General features: G+C 35.5%; 2 protein-coding genes across 4 annotated transcripts in view; one reads left to right on the top strand and one right to left on the bottom strand.

Moving 5' to 3' along the window:
• The window catches only part of LOC145213087 (cationic amino acid transporter 3-like), a 49,377-nt gene extending 38,081 nt beyond the window's left edge, over positions 1 to 11,296 (top strand). The window contains exons 8-15 of the mRNA XM_080081326.1: positions 406 to 628; positions 2,168 to 2,307; positions 2,364 to 2,466; positions 2,524 to 2,663; positions 5,328 to 5,485; positions 5,900 to 6,008; positions 6,103 to 6,231; positions 11,194 to 11,296. Coding sequence (XP_079937452.1) covers positions 406 to 628; positions 2,168 to 2,307; positions 2,364 to 2,466; positions 2,524 to 2,663; positions 5,328 to 5,485; positions 5,900 to 6,008; positions 6,103 to 6,221 — 992 coding nt within the window. The 3' untranslated portion in view covers positions 6,222 to 6,231; positions 11,194 to 11,296. The remainder of the gene's footprint in view (positions 1 to 405; positions 629 to 2,167; positions 2,308 to 2,363; positions 2,467 to 2,523; positions 2,664 to 5,327; positions 5,486 to 5,899; positions 6,009 to 6,102; positions 6,232 to 11,193) is intronic.
• A 127-nt stretch (positions 11,297 to 11,423) lies between these two features.
• Positions 11,424 to 18,368, bottom strand: part of LOC145212673 (3-phosphoinositide-dependent protein kinase 1-like) — a 48,241-nt gene continuing 41,296 nt past the window's right edge. For all 3 annotated transcript variants that reach the window (XM_080080892.1, XM_080080891.1, XM_080080890.1), the window contains 4 exons: positions 15,620 to 15,775; positions 14,008 to 14,062; positions 13,503 to 13,607; positions 11,424 to 11,824 (listed from right to left, as the gene is read on the bottom strand). In XM_080080892.1, the coding sequence (XP_079937018.1) occupies positions 13,506 to 13,607; positions 14,008 to 14,062; positions 15,620 to 15,775 (313 nt within the window). In that variant the 3' untranslated portion in view covers positions 11,424 to 11,824; positions 13,503 to 13,505. The remainder of the gene's footprint in view (positions 11,825 to 13,502; positions 13,608 to 14,007; positions 14,063 to 15,619; positions 15,776 to 18,368) is intronic.

Genomic DNA, 18,368 nt, shown 5'->3' with positions numbered 1-18,368 from the left:
TTTGAGTGAAACTACATGATGACAGTTTGTAAAATATGTCAATTTGAGATGTCATTGTTTTACGCTATTTAGGCCCACAAACCTACCAAAATGTCTGAATTGCATGAAATTTCGACTGTTTGTACTTTACATAACATAATTATTTAAGGCTCACCACCAATCACTGTGCTTGACTTATGGTTGTTTGTTTACAACTTTGCGGTTTTGGGGACCCTTGAGTTTCTGCCTGCAGAAACAAAAAAGGTTTCAAAAAACATTGGTTAATATTGCCTGTTGTAAAAAAAGCATAGAGAATATATTACCATTGCAAAATAGGTTGGAGTGTATGTGCTATAGCATTGTGGTAAGCCACTCTTCTAGATTTAAACAGAATTGACTAAATAACTTTGAAAATGTTCTTTGCAGGGGAGGAAGTAATAAATCCTCAACGTTCCATTCCATTGTCTATAGTTATCTCACTTTCAGTTGTTTTTGTTGCATACTTGGGAATATCCTCCACTTTGACACTTATGGTGCCCTATTATGATCTTAATGTTGGTGCACCTTTACCACATGCTTTTGGTTTAATTGGATGGCACTGGGCTGTGTATCCATTGGCAACTGGTGCAACATGTGCCTTATCATCCAGGTACAATATACCAAATTAATTTTTGTAAATCGAATTTCTGCTAATATATTTAAACGCATCCAGGTTGATCATAGGATCTATGGAATGCTTCAGGGTTGTGGAGGATGCTTCAGGGTTGTGGCAAAATAGCATTCTCAAGGCTTTAAATCAATCAGTTGCATGCTTTTTTTACTTCATTACCAATTAGGGATTTTGCAACATTTAAACTACAAGAAAATGTGGCACTAGAGTTGTCAGTTGTCATAAAATTTGGGCCCAAAAACCCATACCAGAACTTACCAAGGTTAATAAGTAAAAAATTTGTCCAATTTGAGAAGACATTGCTGAATTAACCTTTTATTACTACAACTTGCCTGAACTCGAACAAGCCCAGATTAACAGTTAAAGATCACAAAATGAAAGATCAGCAACACACATTGCACATACACCAGCAACATTGTTTTTTAAATATTGTAATAGTTCGCCTCATTCTACTCGATCTATAAAGCAGTTGATACAACTTGTTACTTATTATGGGTCCCCTTCGCTGAAATGGACACATTTAACTTGAATTTTGTTTTTCTTCCAAAAGTTTGTCTGATTCGTTTTGCCATCAAATGTTTGATGGTATTGGCTGAAACTTATACAGATGGTAGATATAGTTATGTAGATGTGCATTCCACTTTGTTTGTCTTAAAAACCCTAGCATTTACCTCGCTAGCCCCCAAAAATGGCAAAAATGAGTTTTTATAGGTTTGATTGATGTGTTTTACCTTTTAGCCCCAACATTTACTCCACTAACCCCCTAAAATTGGTTAATTTTCTAAAAAAACATTTAAATTGAATGAAATTTGGATAGCTTGTAGGATTTGCCATTTATAAATGTTTATTGTTGTGTTTTACCCTATAACTGTACACTACCAGCCCCCTAAAATAAGTGAACTTTCAAAAAACATCGGAGTTAAATGAAATTTAAGTTTATTGAACATACTATTTTAAGTCCTCAATTGTTGTGTTTTGCCCTGTAGCACCACAATTTAAACAAATAGCCCCTAAATGGGTGACTCTTTTAACAATGTTTAAATTGAATGAAAATTGGACAGCTTGTCAAATTTGCTATTCATAGGTGTCTATTTTTTGTTTCAAATAAAAAACAAGCTTCTTTTAAAAATCACATTGTATGAAATGTGAAAACTTAGATACAGCACATTAGAAAAAATCATATGAGATGTAGTCAACTTCTAAACATGATGTCATGCTGGTTATATGGCACAATGGGTCACAAGATTGGCAATACACATTGCCTTAGCAAGGTAGCACACACCCACCTCACATACAGTTGCTACACTTTTTTATGGTACTGGCATCGCCCATTTCTGTTTAATCTCTGCCCTATTGATCATGTTTATCTTGAAACAAATGTTATGTTTTGTTGGTTACAACTTAACCCTGGTGCAAGTTGTATTTTATTTAGCAATAATTAAATATGTCTTATAAAAAAATTACACCATTTTCCAGTTGTGTGATTTTGTTGAAAAAAATAATTTATTTGTTTTGTAGCCTTCTTGGAGGATTATTTCCCATGCCACGTATAGTGTATGCAATGGCTCATGATGGATTGATTTTTCGTTTTCTGGCAAATATCAACCAAAAGTTTAAAACCCCGGTAACAGCTACATTTTTGTCTGGTTTGTTAGCAGGTGGGCATCATTAAACTATCATTAGAACTCCTTATGACTGAAATACTGTATTTTAGCTATCATGGTTCTGCTGTTTGACCTTGAAGATCTAGTTGACATGATGTCTATTGGTACATTATTGGCATATACGCTTGTAGCTATTTGTGTACTTATAATAAGGTATGTATGTACTAACAAGTTGGATGGGAACACATATAAAGCGCCTTTCTATTGCAGATACAAGCCTGATAAGATTACATCAAAAGAATTGACTATACAATCTCATAGAACATACATTGACATTTGCTTTTTCCCCAAAAATGCTTCACCTACGAAACTGTCCAGCAATTTGGTGTATGGTTGTGTTGTTGCAATTGGTAATTATGGTTATAAAGCCTTTTTTAAAGATCCATAGTTTTTACATATTTGTTATACTGCATTGTTTTCGTGTTTGTTTGAGTTTTTTTATGGGCCCCCTTCTCTTATTTCATTTTACTATAATTGCATTCTTGTTTGTATGCAATACCATATACTATAACCAACCATTACTTTTAATAATTCATTGGCACTATTCACAACATGAAGTTTCATGTTAAATGCAACTCACACACACACCACCTGTTCAAAAATGTTTTATCAGATTTAGTGAATGCCTTAAACATGATGTCTCACTTTACCTATGATGGTATAGTGCAATAAATTGCATATTTTTCCAAATAATTAGCATCACACTTTCCATCATGGCACTTGCCACACATACTTTGGTACAATGTCTTTATGGTTAGAGCAACACCCATTTCTGTTCTCTCTTTAGTGGTCTGAGTTGTCCCAAGCAGATTTTATTGTTGGCCTTAACATTGATCCACATGTTTGTTTGAAATAAACTTGTGAACAAATTGATTTACCATGCACCAACATTTCACAACATGGTGAACATACATTAGTGACACTGTCATTGAAGTTATAGAAACATCTTATAATATTTTATATCACAAAAGAAACATTGAACTTTTTCACTTTCACAATATCAACAATTCAGTTGATCAAAATCATCATATCAATTTGTTTGTTGTGTTTATCCTAAACTATGTTTCTAACCGGTGGGAAATTATGTACATGTAGTGGGAATTATATAATATAAAAATACCTAACTTTGATGTTTTACTCGAATATCCAAAATCTAACTGTTTAGTCACGAAGTTAAGCATATTTAATCAAATAAAGAACACTATTGTTAATGCATGGCACAAAACATCATCATAAAAAGTGAGAGGGGGGAAATTCGAACTTGATGCTCGAGTTTAGTGGGAAACTACACCAAAGAGGTTACAAATCACTGTTCTAAGGCAAAGGTGGGTAACCTTTTTACAAGCACAGGCCGAGAAACAGTGATATTGTGGAGCGGGCTGCAATGATGCTCATTTAATAACATAAGAATGTAGGCAAAAGGCAAACTCAATTTAGATCGTATTTGTTCAATGTGAACTCTCAAATGAACTACAGTGCTTGCTTGCTCAAACTTTAAACTTGAACAGGTTTGTTTAGAATACTGACAATCGGGCTGAAACACACCACTGAGTTAACTTCAATAATTCTGTCTTTGTAAATAGCAATGCCTATTCTTAATAATAAACATACTAGCAGCCCAAGAGCATTAAAAAAACTCTTTGGAGCATAATTAGGATTTGAGATTCACTAAACCATTCTGATTACCATTGCTCCTGATAAATCAGTTGCATGTATGTATATATATATAGAGAGAGAGGACTCATTGGTTACTGCTTGCAGCATATGAGTTTATAATAACTAGAATAGTGGTTTTCCTATATATTGCCAGTTTATATATACTACCTCATATTTAACGATGTATCACATATACCATTTACTATATTTATAATGGATATATATTTGGCACCTACATTTCATTGGGTCCCTACCTTTATCCTGGCACTTTATAACATAATTGTTTCTGCAAGCATAATCTAATGGGTCCCCACACCTACGCATATGCGATTTGGTAACAGTAAAAATAGGGCACAATCATTGTTAAACTGGAATAGAATTATGATTTTTATTCCGCACATAGCGTTCCCTGGCACCGTTAAGTTTCTACATACCAACAATACGATTGCTTAGCTGGGCTTTTTATGTCCAAAACCGTTTGAGAAGTCACGTTACACAGGTGTAACAAATCGTGCTGCGTTTCGAAACACGAATAAGTTGACCTACATTTACAGTTACAGCGCAATATAACTAACATTGTAACATCTTAATTCCAACCGGTGAGAAAATGGTCAAGTGACGACTGCGTTCATGAGTGAAGCAGAGGCATTTTTCCATGCGCCACTATCGTCAATCACTCCCATTGCATCAGCTGTGCACTGAGCGAGCACAAATGTGACAAAAGACAGCATGTAAAAACATACTTGGGGTTGTAAGAGTAATTACTGAGCCGATTGCACTGAAATTTTTAACAGGCAACAAGGAGCACCCTATCCACAGCTGTATAAAATTTCAGCAGGTTAAATCTTGTATTTCTGACCTCGTTAACATGTGAACAAACAAACAAATATTTGGTAAAGGGGTGAAAATGGATATATACAACTTCAAGTTACAAAATACTTTAAAATACGCTGCAATGTACCAATCAAAAAAGTATGAAACTCCAGAATCATCTGCTTTAGCAAGTATAGCCGTTTCAAAAATTTCACGTTTTGGGGGGCTGTGGGTGAACCGAGGGATCAAATGGGGTCAAAATTCACATGGACCAACTTTAGACCAATATCTATAATGTGTGTAAATTTGAAAAAGTTTGAACCATTCTTTTTTGACCAAAACGTGGGAACAAATCCGCGTTAGACAGAAAAAAATATATAGACAAAAACAATGTGTGTCCCCTTCCCTGAAGTAAGTCACCTTTCTTGTCATTGAATATCTACTCTAAAAATTTTAATGTCTACTGTCAATTGTGCATAATGTTAGGTTATACTGTACAACACATGAAAGAAATGTTTTCAACCATTACCCTTTGCTCCTGTTAGGTTGTCTGTCATTTATATTGTGTGCGACTGTGGCCAACCTGACCAATGTATCAAAAGCTTATTTGGTGACAGTCTGTTGTTTGACAATGTTTTTAATTGCCATTCTGCTGACTATTATTGGTTGCCAGAAGCAAAGCAGTGTTGACTGCACATTCAAGGTAAGCAGGGGCTCAGGCAAACTTAATCCTAGACCATTAATGTACTGGCTTAGTTTTATGGCAAACTGACTTCAAAAGCTTTATTTCTCTGATGTATGTTTCATTAATCCTATTTTGCACAGTTGTGTTTGTTTATACCTATAGCAAACATAACATTAGAATTTATGGTAGTCTGTCCTACAGTCAACTGAAACTTCAAGCAAGTCCGACTTATTCAAAATGATCTGCATTGGCCCTACAAAATCAATAATTTTTCCACAAGAATCACTTAAGTGCTCTTGCTGGTATTATACCTCATTACAAAATGGTTTTGTTTATGCTCACACACAATTACTTTTAAGTACATTTAGCAATTGAACCAGTTTTCTTAGAAATTCATCTATTTTTGAGTGTTTAATAACTGCTCTCTTGAAGGCACCTTTTGTTCCATTCCTACCAGTCCTTTCTACAATGTGTAATATTTACCTGATGTGTGAATTAAGTAGTGAGACTTGGATTAGATTTTCTGTTTGGATGGCTATTGGTAAGTTTTTTGCATTGTCCTAAACATGGAAAAGCTAATTATACAATAATGGTTTCAAAATTTTGCTTGTAAATCTGTTGGGGTTTTGCTATAGGTTTTGTTATTTATGGTGGATATGGATTTCATAACAGTTCGGCAAGAAAGATTTTAAACACTAAAGAACTGAAGTCCAATAAATCTGATAACCAACACCTCACCGATGTTCTTCTTTAGTAGAAAAGGGGTATGTTTTTATGCATTGTGGTGAAAAAATATGGTTTGGCACTTCACAAATGAACTGGGCATATATTAGATCAGTAGGGTTCAACCTTTTTGTTGTGAAACCAGCTTCTAATAAATTTTTCTTAACTCTTAAACATTATAACACAATAAAACCTAGACATCATAAATAGGTATATAGTTTGCTTAGAAACATATTTTTTTAATATTCCCAACTTTAACAATAATATGACTGTGCTTTCTTTACCAATACCTTTGTATTCAAGAAAACTGTTGGTTGTGGCCATGTAGGGGTGGTCATGCAAATAACCTTTTCAAGTTGGTTTCGATTTTATGTTTTTACATCTTTTATAGAGAAATAAGATCGACTAGTATTTTAAACCCTCTCTTACACATAACAATGGCTTGTCATCATAGGCGTCAATTTTTTCACATAAACTTTTTTTTTGTCGGGTGGCAAAAATTGGTTTAGGTGGTTCCTTACGTGATCAAACTATAGTACGATACACATTAAGGTTTGTAGATGGCATTCAAAAAATCACGTCACAAATTGTCCATCTAGTTGTGTAGTTACGATGTCACAATGCATTAGTGATGTAATTACAGCAGCTAGACTGGTTACTGGCAGGATAAGTGTATCTCGTGGTGGGTAGGGTTATTTATCCGAAGTAATGTGGTTCAAAAGGTAACATAACGCACAAAACGCTAATGTGGCTTATGATACTTAAACAGAGATCTGTAAATTCATTTTAGATGTTGAATTTTGCAAAAGCATCGAATCGACATTGCAGTTTCGACACAAAATTTGCGCACATGTCTGGCCATTGCAATTATTTTTTCCGCGCATGAAAATAGAACACTTTAGGTAACCACCTAATCCCCAACTGCCAATTAACATCCAGAATGTATAAAACTATGAAAATTGCTGCATCGTAAGTCTTGTTCGGATTTACTCTGGAGGAGCAAAGTGCTCTGACGAAAATCGCTGAAGCGAGTAGTGCAAAATGGGTTATCCCCATGGGATGTTTAAGAACAAAAGAAATTTCACATAAATTGCTTTGCACATGTTTGAAATATACAGACAATTAGGAAGAGTGCATGTATATGAAAGAAATGGATATCTGTAATGCACAAAAATATAAAAAGCCAGACAATTTCTGGGGTGGCAGTAAGCTATTTTACAATGGCTGCCACCCCAGAGATATTTAGTGGGAAGGCACGCCACACCGCTAAAACACTGGTTTTTAACCTTCTGGGTCACGACCCCCATGGGGTTCAACTATTACAATTACCATAAAAAAAACAAATGCTTTATTATGGGTCCCCTTCCTTGAAGGGGACACATATTGATTTTACTCAAAATGTTTTTGTTTTTTTTCTTTTTGTTTCTTCTACCCAAAGTTTGTCCGACTCGTTTTTCCATCAAATCCTTGATGGATTTGGATGAAATTTACACAGATGGTAGATGTATTTATGTAGATGTGCATCCCACTTTGTTTTTGTTGATAACCCCAGTATTTACCCCGCTAGCCCCCTAAAATGAGTATTTTTTCCCTGAAGTTTGTCAGACTCGTTTTTCCATCAAATGTTTGATGAATTTGGCCGAAATTTACACAGATGGTAGATGTAGTTATGTAGATGTGCATCCCACTTTGTTTTTGTTGATAACCCTAGTATTTACCCCGCTAGCCCCCTAAAATGAGTATTTTTTCCCTGAAGTTTGTCCGACTTGTTTTTCTATCAAATGTTTGATGGATTCGGCTGAAATGTACACAGATGGTAGATGTAGTTATGTAGATGTGCATTCCACTTTGTTTTTGTTGATAACCCCAGTATTTACCCCGCTAGCACCCTAAAATGGGTATTTTCCCCTGAAGTTTGTCCGACTCGTTTTTCTATCAAATGCTTGATGTATGTGGCTGAAACTTATACAGATGGTAGATATAGTTATGTAGATGTGCATCCCACTTTGTTTGTCCGGATAACCCTAGTATTTACCCCGCTAGCCCCCTAAAAGGGGTGAGTTTGTAAACAATGTCAGAATTGGCTAAAATTTGGATAGCTTGTAAAGTATGCCAATTATCGTTATTGCGCCATTGCAGTTCGGGAGTTGTTAACAGCCCTTTGAAGTCAGAAACATTAACGGTTGTTGCTCAAAACACCTCTAGTGGTTGAAATTTTAAACGTTGGCAGATTGGACTGAAATTTTGCAGTACTATTGATTGAGTCATTGTGGTTTACTACTTTTAAGTTTGTGTGTGTTGAACCTCAATTAGTTATCCTACTAGCCCCCTAAAATGAGTTTTTTAATTTAAATAGTTTTTACTCCATATAGCATATTTAGATATGCACAGTACCAATCACTGTGTTTGTCTTCACAATACCAAACTTACTCATTGTTATCTATTGAATTGCATTATTTTCAACTTTGCATGTGTGGGGACCCATGAGTTTTTGCCTGCAGAAACAACCAAGGTTATAAAAGACGATGGCTAGAATGGGACCCAATACAAAATAAGCATAGGAAATATATTTATGTTTCAAAATAGATCATAGTGTATGTGCAAGGCCAATATGTGCTAAGCCACCCTTCTAGTTACATCACTAAACAGAAGATAACTCAATGCAAGTACAGTACTGCATGGGCAAACAAATGTCAAAACATGAACAGCATCAGTGTGTTGTAACTGGACATTTTGTACACAAAACTGAACAGACAAGTAAGCTTTAACCCTTTAGGCCAAAGCATGAGTTTATTCTAGTAACTAGAAGGGTGGCTTAGCACATATTACCATTGCACATACAATGTGACCTATTTCTTAACACATATATATATCCTTCACTTATTTTTCGTAATGGATCCCATATCAGCCACTGTATTTTATAACCTTAGTTGTTTCTGCAAGCAGAAACTCATGGGTCCCCACACATGCAAAGTTGTAAATAATGCATTTCAATACCGATATAATAAATTTTGGAGTTTAAACAGGGCCAAAATAGTCTGCAAAAATAATCATGCTGTATGAGGCACAAACTACACAAGTTGCCTTCAATTCGACAATTGTTTGCCAAATTTACCAATTTTAGGGGTTATTGGGGCTACATGATGGAACTCATTAATCAACACCTATAAATGGCAAAATGAACAAACTGTCCAGATTTCATCTAATTCGGACATTATTTTAAAAAAATGCCCATTTTAGGGGGCTAGTGGTGTAAATATTGGGGTAACAGGGTGAAACACAACTATAGACAGCTAATTATGGCAAAATGAACAAACTGTCAAAATTTCATCTAATTCAGACATTATTTAAAAATTCACCCATTTTAGGGGGTTAGTGGAGTAAATATTGGGGCTACAGGGTGAAACACAACAATCGACGCCTTAAAATTACAAAATGAACAAACTATGCAAAGTTCATCCAATTCGGATATTGTTTAAAATTTCACCCATTTTAGGGGTCTAGCGGGGTAAATACTGGCGCTATCGAGTCAAACAAAACAAATGGCACATCTACATAACCATATCTACCATCTGTGAAAATTTCATCCAAACCCACCAAAGATTTCAGGACAAAAGTGCATGGACAAACTTCACCGTAGAAAAAAAACAAAAAAAGAGCACTAGATGTGTTATTCGCATTATTCGTTAACGCTTCTGGCGTCATAACGCTGTTAACACCCCTCTGGCATGTGCAAAAACGTCTACCAAGTATTGCACTAACACAAGTACCATATGTTCTTTTGCCCTTATTATACTATTACACCACAGAAATCTTTCGTTTGTGGTGCGCAGCAACATACAAAACGTTTTACATTTTGGGGGCTAGCGGGGTAAATACTGGGGTTATCAACGCAAACGGCACATCTGCATAACTGTTTTTTTCAGCATCTGTGAAAGTTTTATCCAATTCCACCAAAGATTTCATGTCAAAACTACATAGACAAACTTCACCGGAGTAAAAAATATATGCCATTGTGTTAAAAAAAATTGATAGAATTCATTCAACCACTGTGTAGTTTGTCTTGGACATCTCTTCTCTTATCATGATAATTACTTTATTATTGCATTGCTATGGCATGTCTTTGTCCCTACTAACATGGCGCTATCTGCTTGAAATAGGACAACAGTTTTTTTTCAATTTTGTGTCATTCAAACATAGGCCAGCCTGTTTAGTGCTTTGTGCATAAGTTAAAAACAGATTTTGAGATTAAAATTTACCACAGATTTCTTCATTCTATTTTGCAAATCCAACAAAATTATGTTTACTTTTATTTGACCCCAGAGCAGGTTAAATTTACTTCCAGTGGAGAAAGAAACATTGACTTATATACTTACATAGAGACTTATATAGATAGAGACTTATATGGACTTATATATAACTTATATAGAGAATGAAACAAAACAAATGTTAAAGCAACATAGGACATACAAAAAAAAACAAATGACAGTAAATATGTGATTGTTTCATTGTTGCAGTTAAGGTCATAATCCTGACAGCATTAACAGTTTGGTTGGTGAATGTTCAGAATCATTAGTCCCAATGACATGTGATTTTTTTAACTTTGAAGTTTCTGTGACATTTGGCACTAAAAACATCAGGCAGCATTTTTTCATATGTCCAAAGCAGGGTTTACAACCTGTGTCCGTGAACATATTTGTTGAAGTATATGTAATGACAGCCGTACATTGATCACAACTCTATTGCTATAAAACTGGTCTGAATGCATTTTGTACTGGAAACATCATTTCCAGCCCTGTAGCAATACACAGAACTTTTTGTATGCCTATTAGGCAGTTTCATTTCATTTAGCCCTTCTTTGTCATAGAAGTTGTGTTAGTTTTGCGACATGTAAATTACAAAAACCAGCATGAAACCAGTCAAAAATCAAGTTTTTGCCCCTACTGAATGAATTTTTAGATTCGCCCCTGTAATTAATTTATTGAGTTTTTATTACTTTTCAGAAAACGTTGGTGCCAATGAAGAGGGATGAAATGTTTTCTAGAATCTACTAGTTTTTGTGTTGTATTTCATTGAGTTGTGGTGGTTAAAGAACAAATTAACTTATGTTGTTGTCTACAAGTGCATTTGATAACAAACTTTAGTGTGGCAACATGGTATGGAGAAAGCTTAGCCCACAATCTAGAAGTAATTGGCAGTCTCCAAGATTTAGTTGTAAAGTAGAGAATAAAAGTTGTATAACTGAAGGGTGGCTTGGTATATATTGCCACTGCACATACACTGCGATCCATTTCTTAACACATGTATATATGTCCTACAGAGTGGGTCCCAAATCAGCCACTGTCTTTTAACACCTTAATTGAAACAAAACAAATGGCACATTTAACATCTGTGAAAAATCATTCAAATCCACCACAAATTCGAGGGCAAAAGTGCATAGACAAAATTTCACGGCGCAAAAAGAAAAACAACAACAAACAGAGTGAAATCAAGAAAGGGGGAAAGTGAAATTCAGGTAAGGGGACCCATAATTACTAGCAGAAGCATGGTAACTTAACAGAATAAAGATGCAGTAACTGGATTCAGCAATATGGTCAATTGAATGATGACAATTCCGTTGTTGTAAATCTAGAGCTAAAACAGTTGTTTAGATCAGTGTGGTCCAACTTTATTTTGTTGCAGGCCATTCATATCGTTAACTTACTATGTGGGCCAAGGTTTAATGTTTTGCAGGAAAAATTTGTTTCTGGGTCAAACTCTAGAGTAACTATACACCTTTTTTATCTATAGCAGGGGTGTCCAACTCGAACACACCGCCGTGCCAATTTTGGTTTCAAAATATACTCGCGTGCCAGCCTTTGGTACTTTTTCCAAACCATGTCTTAAACGTCTTAACGGCACGGGCTCAATCCGAATATTTGGCCAATATGTAGAACCCTTCTGAACGGTTAGAAAAAAAATGAGGCACTGGAGTACTTTGTGTGCGTCAAAAACTTATCTTTGTTCAAGTTACGTCGGTTTAAAATGTTTTTCCAACTAAACACAAATGCGTTTATAGTCACGTAATTAATTGAACAGACATCGGTTGAAACGCAACAATTACAATTGTTTCAAAATAAACGGGCATTTTATTGCGACATAAACACGGGACGTTCACTAACGTTTTAGTATTATGTGTCGGAATAACTTTCTGAAATAAAAATAATTGTAATTTTTTGTTAATAAATTCCATGGGCCAACATTAAACAATGCAAGGGGTTTGTAGCCGCTTTTAGATGTTGTTATGTAGGTTTGCATTACCGATTCCTAAGCCGTGTTTATTGTCCGTTTGCAAAGCACTGCAACGGCCCAAACTTGATCCAAGATGACCTAAGTTTAGGCGTCAACAATACACAGTCAGCTATATTTGAAACGTGAATTGGTTTTACTTTTATTTCCTGCGTAACAAGTTCTTTAAAAACTAAATCGTTGTTAAAATGACTGATTCGGCAAATCGTCTTTTCGGTATGTGCATTGGTTATTAGACGCACAGCAAACACCCCAACCACACAAAGAAATGTGTCAAGTGACTATTGACAATATAATGTGACAGAAACTACAGGCTAAAACACAGAAAAGGTTTTGGTATATATAGTAGCATACCGCCGAAGTATCGTACAGGTACATATGCACATGGTATAGGTATCGGCGCTAATGCTCAAAAGTCGCACCCCTGGTATTTTTTGAAGCTCTACGCCTATGGCAGGCTTTAAATTTTGTCAAAAACGAACAATTCAATTAGTGGGTTGTGTAACTTTACCACTGGTAATCTTTACAGAAGTTAGAATAAAGGCCAAGAAGAATCTATAGAAACAAATTTAATTGCGTGACAAATCCTAATGTTTACCATCTGAAATTGTAAAAGCTCGCGTGCCATTTTCAAATGCTCTGCATGCCACTTTTGGCACGCTTGCCACGTGTTGGACACCCCTGATCTATAGACATTATTTGCTAAGCAGAAGCTGTCAAAAACATTCAGTTTCCACTCTAGCGCAAAAATGCCCCTGAATGGTTTATAGAAGCAGAACCCTTTATTACATAACAATGCCTTGTCCTGCGTCACAATTAGAGATTTGCAGTATTTAGTGTGTGTTAATCCTTACATTTTAAAAACATTGAATTATTGAAAACAAAATTATAGTTGTCATTGAGATGTTGGGACTTTTGCGGGCCAACAAAATTATCTTCCTTGCCACAATTGGCCTGCGGGCCTGCAGTTGGATTTAGATCATGCAGCAGCCACAAACACATCTCCAAAATACCTGCTACTAACCTGTCATTCTGGGTGAGTCATAAAATGTTCTTTAACTTCTTCAATTTTTTTGCACCATTTAATGGCATTGCCAGTTTTGTCAATTAAGTGGTATGTTCTTCCAGGCTAAAATCATGTCACATATTTTGCAATGTAAATACAACAAACAAAACCCTTGTGTCAAGTCCGATTTTTACATGACAAGTAAGCTATATTAACTTTTTCAAGCACAATGAAACAGCGCATTTTTTATTCAAAAGTCTCCATTCCAATTTAGGAAAAACATACAAATTTATATTTTGGTTTATTCTTTATTTCAACCTGAGGGGTCTCAAAGAGGAACTAAACTGTGGGTGACTACATTAAAACTGTTGGAAAAGTAATAAATTTCAATAAAACCAACATTTACTGCTTCCAAAATTATTTTGTTGTCACTATTCATGTTGGAAAAAATTGAAATGAATAATTTTAAGAATTAATAACCTAAAAGATTGTTAACTTTTGCAAACCAAAAAACTCTCCTTACCACATGAATAAAAAACACTTTAAATGTCTTTACTTCTGTTTGCATCTTGTCTGACCTACAACAAAAACATGTTAAAGACACATTTGTTTTGGGCAGCAATGCTATATGTTTTATTAAATTAACATGCACATTTTTTTGTTTAGGCGCCATTTTAACTCAATAAACAATACTTTGGTTTCTTATAAGTCAGGCAAAATGTTGTTGATTAATGTAAACGATACATACACAGTGACCTTGATGTCTCCAAAAGCAATGATAATGATCATTGTCAGCTTGGCCGTCACATGGCGAGAGGTCACTTTTAGGTATTGCAAAACACAGTTAAGAATGATTTTTATCCCAATATAGCTTGTTTATTTTTGGCAAAAACTTTTAAAAAATACTTGCGTTATGTATTAATTAAGGAAAAATGGCAATGTTGAACACAAGGGACTGCATGCTACTGAAAACCATGTCAAAGATTTAAACGGTCAACTTCCACACGGCAAGAGGCTACTGCAGGTCAATGAAATCAGTTTTACAAAACAAGTTAAAATACCGTTACTGCAAAATGGCCCCTTAACTTGTCAGTGTCTGTAATACTGTCATTTCAAAACTTATATATATATTCCTTTCCCCTAGTTTTAATTGTTGTACACAATTGTTTGTAAAATGTACCCTTTTTAGGGGTTAGTGGAATAAATGGTGGGGCTACATGATCAACGCTGCAAAATGACATTCTGCAAACTGGCGAAATTTCATCCAGTTCTGTCATAGTTTAAAACAGTCACCAATTTTGGGCAAAACTTAACAATCGACAACTAAAAATGGCATATTGCACCTACTGTTAAAACTTCTTCAGACTTGAATATTGCATTAACTTTACCCATTTTAGGGGTTAATAATGGCAGGCTAAAACCCAACACCACAAAATGGACTGTATTCTATAAACTGTCCATATTTTCTATAATTCTGAATTTGTTCGAGAAATGCACCCATTTTAGGGAGCCACTGGGGTGACTGTTGGGTTCCACTACCAAACTTATAAAATACCAAATGAAAATGACCCAAACTTCATTCCAGTATATTTTCACCCCAATCAGGCAATGTTAAAATGTTGACCACTGTAGGTCTCTTGTGCAGCAACTGTTAATCCTTTTGATTTCTTAAGGCTGTTACCCTACTGCCACCCCAACTGACATGATACAAATACTTTTTACACATTACGAGCGAAAGGGGTAAATGCTGGGTTTATTAAGTCAAACGAAGCAAATGGCTCCTACATGACTACATCTACGATCTGTAAAAGTTTCATCAAAATCCATCCAACATTCCATGGCAACAAAGATCGGAGACAAACTTCAGGCAAGAAAAAAAATTGGGTTAAATCAAGCTGTATCCGGATAAGAAATGTGGCTTAATTTTTTCACCTAATCAGCATGTGTTTAAAATTCCAGCACGTTTTTATTTGTTTTTCTGACAGAAAGGGCCTACACACACGAAAAAAGTGTATGTGGAGGAACATAACCACATTAGACAGAAAGTGAAAAGGAAAATATATAAAACACATGTGTTCGAATAGAACACCAACTGTTTGTTTGTTTGGAATCATTTTCAAACATCTGTTACATACCAAGGTATTTCTCCTTTTAGTTCCATTGTATCTGGGTCTATGTAAACCAACTTGGGAGTGTCAGTCAATAAAAAGTATCGAACTTTAAGGGACAATCCTCTCTTTTTTTGTAGAGCACCTTGTTTTAAAATAAGACCACCTGTTGAGTAGCTGTCCCTAAACAACAAATGTAATGTTGGTTAGTATCAGCAACCTAGAGTGCAGCTCTGCTGGTAAAGAAAGGTTTTTAACTCTTTCTACTCCAAATCGTTTTCACCAAACTGGCTCTAGGATCCAGGATTTTTATTTTTTTTAAATCAGTTTTTTAGCTCTTCCTATTTGACAAATAATTAGATTGGAGCGATTACAAACGTTGCAAAAGAAAGGGACATCACTCATTTTGTCTCTAGGCAAGTTTCAGCTGTCTGTGAGCAGCTGTTCAGTGTTTCTTTGCCTTGAATTGACAAGACCTTTTTTGAGTTGTTGCAAAATGTGGTAAATTGCCTGTTTTTTTGTGTGGTTGCAAATGAAATACTCACGACCTTTTTAGTGGGTTTAACAGTTAGAATATGGTATGTACAACACTTTTGTAATGAGCGCCTGAGAAAAATAATCATTTAGTGTCTGTTGTACGTAGTTTTTCTGTAGCAGTCCGACTAAGTGTTAATTTTTATTTTGTCATAAGCATCCGGCCCGAGAGGTCATTTCACCCAGCCCGCAACTACATTTATTGGTTTGTCAAATCATATCAATAATTACATTAGAATTGATACTACCTAGTTTCATAGGATTACAACGCAAAACATAAAAAAAAACGCCTTGCGGGCCAAGTTTGGAAAGACGGTGCTAGGGCATGCAAACTATGCGGCTTGGGTAAATCATTATTAAACTTATCCGTCCCGCAGTGAAAAGTTTGGCGACCCTCGGTCTATTGTGACGTAACAAGGCTTTAAAATAAAAAGTTCATTGTGTCACATTACCATAGTAAAGTTCCGCCAAGGTAATTGCAGTTTCCTGCTAAGTGCTAACTGCACTCAATTTAATGTATTAAACTGGTTGCGCATTTGAACAATGTTAAATGTAACAAAATGATTTAAATGTTTTATTTTTTTTGATAAATGTTTCTACAAATATTCAATCGATCTAAATCAGGGGTGACCAACCCGTGGCCCGCAGAAAGGTTTTGAGTGGCCCGCATGGTATTGTTTGAAATGACTCATATTTTGGCAACTATATCGCTTACGTAATTTATGGCGAACTTTAATTCCGAAAATATGGCTTTTATTGTTTGCTTTGTTAATAGAGTGGTAATACACAACTGTTCAAGTTACTTTTATTGCGTCACAATGCGCATTGTTACGCATCACCATTTTTGCATTGCTACGCCACAATCTGACTCGTGCTTGAAGATTCAGTCAGTAATGTTTCTTGGTTCATTGAGATACATCTGGTATCAGAGACTCGCGCAAAACGTATTTAGCAGTGAAATATCTTCAGCACTCTGCAGTGATATAGATTATGACAAACAGGAAACAAAAAGCAAGTAACGCTAACAGAACTTTCCAAGAAAGGTTGACATGTGACTTCAAATCCCCTGTAAGTTCAGTAATTTCTGAGAGCCATATGGAAAAATCGCATCGCTATCGTCCACCTCACCAAATATTGCCAAACTTGTTAGAAAAAGACAGTGCCAAACTTCACATTGAAACGTCGATGTGTGGGAAAAAACTTTGTTGACTTAACTATATCTTGTAGTGTTTATTGTTCTTATAACTGTAAACGAGGATAGTACACATTTCTAAGATTAGAATTTCGGTGTGAGAATTTGAATTAGAAATTATAAGACAGCTATTTCTAAGATTCCAAATTAACAGTAACACTCAAGTGGCCCGCACAATCATTCGTAAACTGCATGTGGCCCTTTGGCCAAAAGGTTAGACACCCCTGATCTAAATCCAAACATGAAGTTAAGATACACTTATTTTGGAACTTGCCAATGCTAGGCTTTATTTATAGCTTGCATAGTAACTAACGATAGTGCATTCGTAGCTTTGCACAACTTAACAGGATAACCACCGTTTCACTAGTCCTTTAGAGCAGGGGCCCGCAAATACTTTTTGGTGCAACCCTAAACAATTGCCCTAAATTCTCGCGCCCCAAGCCTTTTGTTACCATGCATGTTTGTGGAAAATACTAAGCAACTAAATATCAAAATTAAGACTGCTATAATTGTATTGTCAGTTGCTATTTTCACATAAAACATTAGGTAAACGAATGTATTTATTCTAACAGAACTGTGGGCTCTGTGTTGAGAACACAGCACATCAATTCGAGGTTTAATTTGAGAGACAGCAACTGGAAGATCGTCCTCTACTTGTGGTCTTGATCTGTATTTGCTTTTAATATAACATAGTTCAGAGATGCATGCCTGCTTGCACAGGTAACTTATTGTGTTGTTACATAGACTGTACATAGAGTTACATAGTCATATGTAACAATGCAATAATAGTTTAGAGGTTGAAATAAGCCGAAATTCATTAATACTGTAGATGCGATGCTTATATTCATGAATTTAAAATATTTCGCGACCCGGACTGGAAGGTCTCCCACTATTTGCGGACCCCTGCTTTAGAGCAGGTGTGTCCAACTCAAACAACTTTGAGGGCCAAAAGCAAACTTTCAGTAAGTTGAGGGCAGCACTATCAAAAAATTTGTTACAGTGTAACATGACAACAAAAAACATTGCATGATTAAAGAGTAAAATTATAGT

Source organism: Phallusia mammillata, chromosome 2, assembly GCF_965637545.1.
Source record: "Phallusia mammillata chromosome 2, kaPhaMamm4.hap1.1, whole genome shotgun sequence".
NCBI classification, from domain to species: Eukaryota; Metazoa; Chordata; class Ascidiacea; order Phlebobranchia; family Ascidiidae; genus Phallusia; species Phallusia mammillata.
Note: the sequence above shows the minus strand (reverse complement) of the source record. Positions and strands in the feature narration are given on the sequence as shown.